This window comes from Vigna unguiculata, chromosome 6 (genome assembly GCF_004118075.2).
Source record: "Vigna unguiculata cultivar IT97K-499-35 chromosome 6, ASM411807v1, whole genome shotgun sequence".
In the NCBI taxonomy this organism is placed as follows: Eukaryota; Viridiplantae; Streptophyta; class Magnoliopsida; order Fabales; family Fabaceae; genus Vigna; species Vigna unguiculata.
The window spans coordinates 23,443,333-23,451,028 of NC_040284.1; the positions used below are offsets into that span (position 1 = coordinate 23,443,333).

A 7,696-nucleotide genomic window follows, 5' to 3' on the forward strand; every position below is an offset into this window, starting at 1 on the left:
TAAAGCTTCCAATGAAGCATCCACCAACCACCATAATACCCGAACTGAATGAAATCCACTAGTTTCTCACCGGTTCTGGATCTGTAACTGTTATTTGGAAAACCTTTTGGCAAATGGCATTGTTAGTATTCAACTGTGTTAAGGTCTTCTTTAGCGATCAATTTATGAAAAAAAATGAGCTAAACAAGGATGAAGTAACACTAAACTTGCTTTCAATGGAATAGAAGACGGTTATGAAAAAGTCAGAGTATATACTGGATTTGTTTATGCCGTCCTCTACCTAAATTATATTATTACTTTAAAAATCTTTTTAATATATTTTAAAATTTTAAAATCAGTGATCACTAATATATGTCAAAAACATAGTCGAGGAATAATATAGAAAAATCCATTAGAAAATTTAAATTCTTTCTGAAATCATCTCAAAAAACCAGTGTATTGGCTATGAAAGCTATGTTACAATTATCATTAGCTAATGATGGTTAACTCCTTATGTTTGTTCTGTCACTCCACCCATATTCACGAGCTCGATTTTCCCACAGTGTTGTGAGCCTTCGTTCTTCAACGAGCTCAGCCTCTGCCCTCTGCCTTGCTTCTTCACAAGTTTCCATTCCAATGTTGCACTTTTCTGCTTCCTTCTGGTACTGTGAAAAGCTATTCCTGGCATCCATTACTAACCTTTTCGTGTGTTCCAAGCTCTCGTTGGCCACCACTTTCTGCAAATTTAGCTCCTCAGATAGCATTGCCAGCAGATCCTTCTTCATTTCCTCATTCAAAACTGAATCATGTTTCCCACAATCTACACTTGCAATTTCATGGCATGCATGAGTCAAATTTGATATTAAAAATTAAAGCCTTGATGCATCAAAGTAAATAATAAAGCAAATTGTTTTTGAGACATTTCAACAAGTAGTAGAAATGCAAGAGATGAAGTTACCAGAAACCGAGCCATTGGCAAGTCCTGCAAAAGTGAAAAAAACATGGTTGAGAAATAAACCAATGTATTTAAAGAATGTCAACACCATATATATAAATACTAATTAGCACAAGGATAACTAAAACTGGAAACTAATACTTCCCACCATGTCTAACTAAATATGTGGCAACACAAACTACAGTTATGGCAGTAGGCTTAATATTAGGTAAACCTAATTCCCCAATTTTCTTTGGTTCTTCCCTTTTAAGACCAAAGGTAGATCCAAGCTTTCAAGATTACCCATTGATGTATGGATGAAATAGCAGAAATAACAAAAGTTTAGCTTTCTACATTATTAAAGATACACATTTTTCTGATGATTTTTTTCAAAAAAGGTTACAAAGTGCAGAAGCCAGTTCCTCTGCAAATTGTTGCAGATGTGGCAATTCCAGATTCAGAATAGCGCAGCACTGGAAACAATAAATGCTAACTAATTGCGATACCTATTTTCTATGCCCGCACCATTTTCCATTTTCCATTTTCAAACACACAAGGGTTACTTCTGTCTTTTTCTTGTCATTGCATCAAATCAAACTTGTTTCTTTTTTGGACTTCAAAACCAAAACTGCTACATTACACAGTAACTAAAAATGGAAACTTCACTCACCCAGAGGATCGAGCAGAAATTCCGCTGAAGAGCAGTAACAATCACAACGAGGACAAGAAAGTTGAGGAGATGCACTCTTCTTCACCAGCGACCGAGACGGTGGACCAACCATGAACACAAACAAACACACACTCATCCAAACCAAAACCCACCTAAAAACACCATGAGGACAAAGATTTTGCTCTGGTAGGTGAACCCTCCACACCCTCATTACAAAACCCAGAAAGTAACTTCAACAATTCTTTATATATGGCTCATGCAACAATGCGACGACACTCACACTGCCATTTCAAGATCTGGGTCAGTGAGAAATAGCAAGTAAGGAACAAACAACACTTTGTTGGATACTGCGATAAATAAAGAGTGTGACTTTGTGAAGTTGCGAGAGAAGAAGACCTTTAACAAGCGGAAAATTTTACAAAACGAGATCATAGACGCTGAATTTGACTGCAGAACGCAATGATTGACAGAGAAACACTTCAGTTTGATGAACTATCACACATCACATAGTCTCTCTCCTTTTTCAAAGTGAGTGGAAGACACCGTCACCGTCTACTTTGTCTTTCGGGAAAATTAAAGGAGACCCGACCCAGATCCCGGAAAAGTGTAAAGATGGTGTCTTTATAGGGTTTGCAAACGGGAATTTGGTGCTGAAGAGTGGGGAAGAAATTGCATAATAATGAGAAAGAAAAAGAGTGGTAGTGTTGTTGCGGCTTTAGGATAATCAAGAAGGTTGCTTTAATGATTGGGTTGGTTCGTTTGTTTAAATGAGAACGGTAACCTTGACATTTTGAAACATTGTGTTAACACCAATAAGGAAGAGTTTAGTAGTTGGTAGGTTATGTTTTGTTATGCCCCGTTTGGTTACTCTCAACAACACTCGTATATGACTTTAAACCGAAGTGATTAAACAACCGTATGTGCCCTGTAATTTTGGAACGGTTCAACTGAAAGATTCTTTGTTGCTACTCAGATAGATACCTTCCACTTGGTCTGTGTTGCACGTGCAGGGCTGCAAAATTTTTTCGGGGTGTTACGATAAAGACAAAGGCAAATCGAACGTTGTAGGTTTTCGTCACAGTACCATGTTTGTTTAAGGATTGGTTAGTTAAAAGATTAACATCTTAAATCGGAGGGAAAACAAACTATAAATAAATATTATAGTTAAAAATTATAATTCAAATTATATTATATTTTTTATGAATGTAAATATATTGTGGTCATATTATAAATCAATATTTATGAACATGTTTATTAGTAGTTAATTAATTTTAAATATACAATGTTATATTTAAATACAATAAATTGTTTGGTTTGACTCTTTAATTTTGATTTAAAAAAATTTTAAAAAAATCCAATGAAAACTCGGTATGTTTTATTTTTTGATCTGTTTTTAATTTTAATCCATCTAACAAATATCCTTTACTATTGTTGGAGTATCAAATAATCTATTAAATACTCTTTATTATTGTAGGAGTATCAAATAATGGACACTGATGCCAACACTGGAGCAACTAATTAATGTGTGAACAACGAACTTAAATGTAATACAAAGTTGATGGAAGAATCTAATTTGATGGTGAGATCGGAACAAGCAAGTATTGAAAAGCATTTATTGAACACCGCCACCTAATCACTTTTTTCTACCCCTAAAACCTAAGCAGAAACCACGTATCAGAAGAACATCCTATTCAATTCATTTTTACTTTATCTATTTGGAATCTTCATTAAGTCCACCGGCCAACTTTTCTGCCTTTGGTATCAATACTTTTTAAAAGTAAATTCTATTTTCAAGGGTTTCTGTATAAAAACCTAAAAAGAAAGATAAAAATCAATGAAATGAGCTATTTTAATATGGTTTATATTCATTAACTGTCAAATACTTTACATACTTATTATGAATTAAACAAATTTTACGAAGTCATACATATATTTAATAAATACAAATACTAAGTATATGCTTCCATCTGTACATTATTATCATTCTACATACATAAAAGGAAAACAGAAAAGTAATAAATGTCGTGTTCAAATGATGCCTGGTAGTAGTTCTACTTGTATAGAAGAAAATAAAACCGGCCCCAGTGAGACTCAGCAATTAAATGGATAGAAGAATTACAATACCATGTCAATATTAAAATCATAATTAGTTATCATTAATATACCATTAAATTTTAAATAATTTTAGTATTTTATTCACATACATTTTTAAACTGCAAGATATACTTAAAAATATGGCAAGTGTTTATGTTGTGCAAATATCATAGGACTGGCTCATTTGCAATTCTTTCTTTTTCTGTCAAATTGATTCTTAGTGTCCAATTTTGTATTTTTCACACAACCCTGTTCTACATGATTTATAGGTATATTCAACATAAAAATGTATAAACCAGTACAAATCCAGAAGAATTTTTCACATCATGAAAGATCCAGAATGATATCCAATATTCACAAACACCAAGAATCAAAAAGTGAGTACAAAGTCGAGAAACAATGTATATTAGGCTCTCCTAAATTCTGTCGTGATGCATTCATATTATGCATGCATTATGCATTCATTATGCATTCTCAAAGCAACCATTCATTATGCATTCACGAAACAACCATTCATATTACGCATGCATTGTGCATTCATTATGCATTCACAAAGCAACCATTCATTATGCATTCACAAAACCACCATTCCTTACAATCGAATGCCAAGCTTATGATGATGAATGAATGATTAGAGCAGCTAACTAAGAAGGAACACCCATTAATCACCTTGTCCTTTCCCTTCTTAACTTCCCTCTGTTTTGGAAATGAAATTTTCATTCTTCAAACAAATAATGACCTACTGTCCAATGAATGCTAACTACGAAACCCAAACCCAGAAGCTAGCTAGGCACACTATGAATGCACAGTCAAAGAATTTGTCTCGTCAAGTTTATCCACATTGTCATCATCAGAGTCAGGAAGAGGATCGAAAAAAGAATCAAGGTACCAGGAACATCGATCGTTCCCCTCACCCTTGTTGGCACAGGCTCGCCATTTCTGATCAGCTATCATATCAGGAGAGAGACCCCACTCAAGCAGTTCTTCGTCTGCGTGATGAACTGCCAAACTGTACTCTCCACCACTCCCCAACTGTAGCACGCGGAACTCACCGTTTTCAAGATTTCTCAGAAGCTCAAACTGTTCAACTGTCCACTTGAACCACTTCATCATGAAAACACGAGATGCCACTCCATGTGACACAATTATTAAATTCAGATCATCAGAAGGATTGTGATTAAGTCTGTTCATGTCAACATCCCTCCACAGAGATTCTAGGAAACCTACAAAACAACACAATATGTCTATAATCAATCTAGTTTATTCAAACATGCATCTTACAAGTAAAATAAAATTTCCATTTCCAGTGTGCACAAGTCCAAACCAACTATTCTTTAGATTTAAAATCAAGAATCACACTAAGTAATAATGAAACATCTTCACATTGCATGTACAGTCACCACCATCCAATAAATAAATATACACATAATTCTATCACAACCTACTACTAATCACTACTAATCGATTTCGAATCAATTGACAGTGAAACCTGTATTTCATTCCAATCCATTTCATCCGAACTCATTTAATCTCTTTTGCTCAATCCAAACAAATAACCTCCGAAATGCTTAGCCTATTTACCAAATTATTGTCTTCGAACATTTAATCAATAATTCCTATTCTATCTATACATTCAGCCCTAACTATTGCGAAAAATGTAGTTAATCCCAGGAAACGACGAGAAACATTCAATTTTGATTTGCGACAGAAGAGAGAAAGAGCAAGAGAGAGCGTACTGGAAACGCGATCGAAGACGTCGGCGGCGGATTCTCCTTCTGGAAACCGATAGAAGAATCTGCCGAAGCGTTGTCGAGTCTCCTTGATGACGTTCATGTGTTCCTGCACCTGGAAGTTGCCGAAGTCCTGTTCGCGTATGCGGCACTCTTCCCTGACTCCGATGACGCGCTTCTTGGAGAAGGAGCGACCAATCTCCCGGAGCGTGGATCGGGTGCGAGCGTAGGGAGAGACGTAGAAGTAGACGCGCCAATTGGTGGAGTCTCCGCCAGCGATAAGGTGGCGCATGCGCGCCCCGGCGAGTCGCGCCTGTGCAATGCCTTGCGTTGTCAACTGGATCTTAGGGTCCGGCGTTGTGTCGTATGCTGCGGGGTCGTTGTTCCCCTGCGATTCCCCGTGACGCACCAGAATTATTCTCTTCGGTAACACTGCTCTGTGACCATCCCTCTCCCTCATTTCCCCACACTGCTTTTGTTTTATTACTCTTCCCTAACTTTCACTGCCTAATCCCCAAATTATGTTTCATTTTCTTCTTACCATTCAATTCTCCTCAACCACTTTTGTTCTTCTATTCTTTTGCAACCAAGATACTCACCACTTCTTTCACTGGGCTCTCTTTCACATCGAATCATTTACTCTTGCTTTATTTTATTTTCTATAATTAAATATTCATTTTAAGTTGTTGTAATTATAACAAAATTAAATGTTAAATATTGTAAAATTATAAATTAAGTTTTTTTGTGATCTTATTGTTCTTCAATGCTCTCGCCATGTTACAATTTAATAGTTATTTTCTCACTCGATGTCTAGAATGTTCATATCTTAACATGATTTTTTTAAGAGTCAAAGTCCTGTGTAAGATTCGAATCTTAATTTTAAGATCTTTAACATGTTCATATAGGAGTTTCTTATGAAATGCTCGTTTCATTAGCAAAGGCTTTTGAAATATGTCAAAATATATGTACTTTATTTATCAAAACTAACAAATAAGATGAATTTTCAAATTTCAATTTATATGCATGTATATATAGATGAATAGTTTATTATCATTAATGAGTTTATACTTCTTTAATTTATAGAATCAATTGTACATGTTTTATATCACTTATTTGAGAAGGTTGAAATATTATGTTGAAATGTTTAAATAGTATTTTCGTTAATAAAAGAAAGTATATTTATTGATTAATAAGGAGATTTATAATAGAATGATGTTATACAATTAATTATTCAATCGCTTAAAATTCAAAATTCAAATAAAATTCAAATACGACTTATTTAAAACTAATAATGAAGAGTTTGGTGTATTTAGGTTCAGTTTATGGAGTTTACTATTGGCAAGAAAGTGAAAGCGAGTGACATAGTTGTTTGTTTCGGTTGATTTGGACATGTTTGAGGGAGAAGATTTGAAGATGGAAGAGAGAGATGATCTTTGCATAGGTGAGGATATACGAGGGTGAATGTGATTTTACTTAAATGTTGGCTTTTTTTCTTTTATCTGAATGGTGTACTTTTTGTACACAACTTATAAAAAATGTAAAAGAATTTAAAAAAAAAAATTATACTATTATTATCCTTTATTTTTTCACGTGATTTAGTATGAATTATTATTTTAAAAAAAATATTAATATATTAACCAATAATTTATACTAAAAGATAAAAATAAAAATATTAGAATTATAATATAATTATTCTTTTAAAAAATTATACAGTTTGGGATAATTCGTGTCCAATTAATATGATTCTTACATTTATTTTGAAGAAGTTGTGGGTTACAAAGATGACTTTTTGAATTTCAATTTTCAAAATAAAAAGTCATGTAAAGAGCATGTCCTTGGATACTAAAGTCTGAAGCAATGAAAACAACTTCTAATTTATTTATTTTTTAATTAGAAGTCGTGTTATGTTACACAAACACACAACTTTATCAGCCTAATTTCGTTAGGAAAGCACACGACTTCACCAAACTCATTTTGTTAGAAAACCTCACTTATGTTAGCATGCAGTGCAGTAGGCAGTTTTACAATATTAAATTCAACTTTATACACTTAAAAAGAGTAGCTTTGTAGTGTCATGATCCAAATACAGGTGCTACGATTAGACTTAGCATGAAAAGAAAGTTTCAGTTCCAATAAATGAAAAACAAAAAAAGAAAAAACTTATTTTAAGTCCGGTCACATTTTTATTATAGTGAACCATTCACCTTATACACTTCTAGTGAGTACAAAACATAACCAATCGTGCTTAGAACGTGCATAGCGCTTTTTTTTATAACAGAAATAGATTTA

At 33.8% G+C, this 7,696-nt stretch overlaps 2 protein-coding genes across 3 annotated transcripts; both read right to left on the reverse strand.

Moving 5' to 3' along the window:
• Positions 1 to 363: 363 nt before the first annotated feature.
• Positions 364 to 2,442, reverse strand: LOC114187403. 2 transcript variants are annotated; one of them, XM_028075655.1, is made up of 4 exons: positions 1,980 to 2,442; positions 1,584 to 1,864; positions 938 to 961; positions 364 to 799 (listed from the first exon to the last, which is right to left on the reverse strand). In XM_028075655.1, the coding sequence occupies exons 2-4, from the start codon at positions 1,792 to 1,794 to the stop codon at positions 483 to 485; spliced, it is 552 nt and encodes a 183-aa protein (XP_027931456.1). In that variant the 5' UTR covers positions 1,795 to 1,864; positions 1,980 to 2,442; the 3' UTR covers positions 364 to 482. The 2 variants fall into 2 exon arrangements, with proteins under 2 accessions (XP_027931456.1, XP_027931455.1); XM_028075654.1 differs by having other exon boundaries at positions 1,584 to 1,879.
• Positions 2,443 to 3,951: 1,509 nt separating this feature from the next.
• On the reverse strand, positions 3,952 to 6,029 carry LOC114187326 (phosphoglycerate mutase-like protein AT74). Its single transcript, XM_028075545.1, has 2 exons — positions 5,414 to 6,029; positions 3,952 to 4,900 (listed from the first exon to the last, which is right to left on the reverse strand). Exons 1-2 carry the CDS (start codon positions 5,865 to 5,867, stop codon positions 4,473 to 4,475), a joined length of 882 nt encoding a protein of 293 aa, XP_027931346.1. The 5' UTR covers positions 5,868 to 6,029; the 3' UTR covers positions 3,952 to 4,472.
• Positions 6,030 to 7,696: the final 1,667 nt, after the last annotated feature.

Excerpts from the sequence above, each read along its gene's own strand:
- LOC114187326 (XM_028075545.1), bottom strand. The coding sequence starts at position 5,867 with ATGAGGGAGAGGGATGGTCACAGAGCAGTGTTACCGAAGAGAATAATT. Across the intron at positions 4,901-5,413 it reads CGTCTTCGATCGCGTTTCCA|GTTTCCTAGAATCTCTGTGG; the intron begins GTACGCTCTCTC and ends GTTGTTTTGTAG.
- LOC114187403 (XM_028075655.1), bottom strand. The coding sequence starts at position 1,794 with ATGAGGGTGTGGAGGGTTCACCTACCAGAGCAAAATCTTTGTCCTCAT. Across the intron at positions 962-1,583 it reads ATTTCTGCTCGATCCTCTGG|GACTTGCCAATGGCTCGGTT; the intron begins GTGAGTGAAGTT and ends TCACTTTTGCAG. Across the intron at positions 800-937 it reads TGCCAATGGCTCGGTTTCTG|ATTGTGGGAAACATGATTCA; the intron begins GTAACTTCATCT and ends TTGCAAGTGTAG.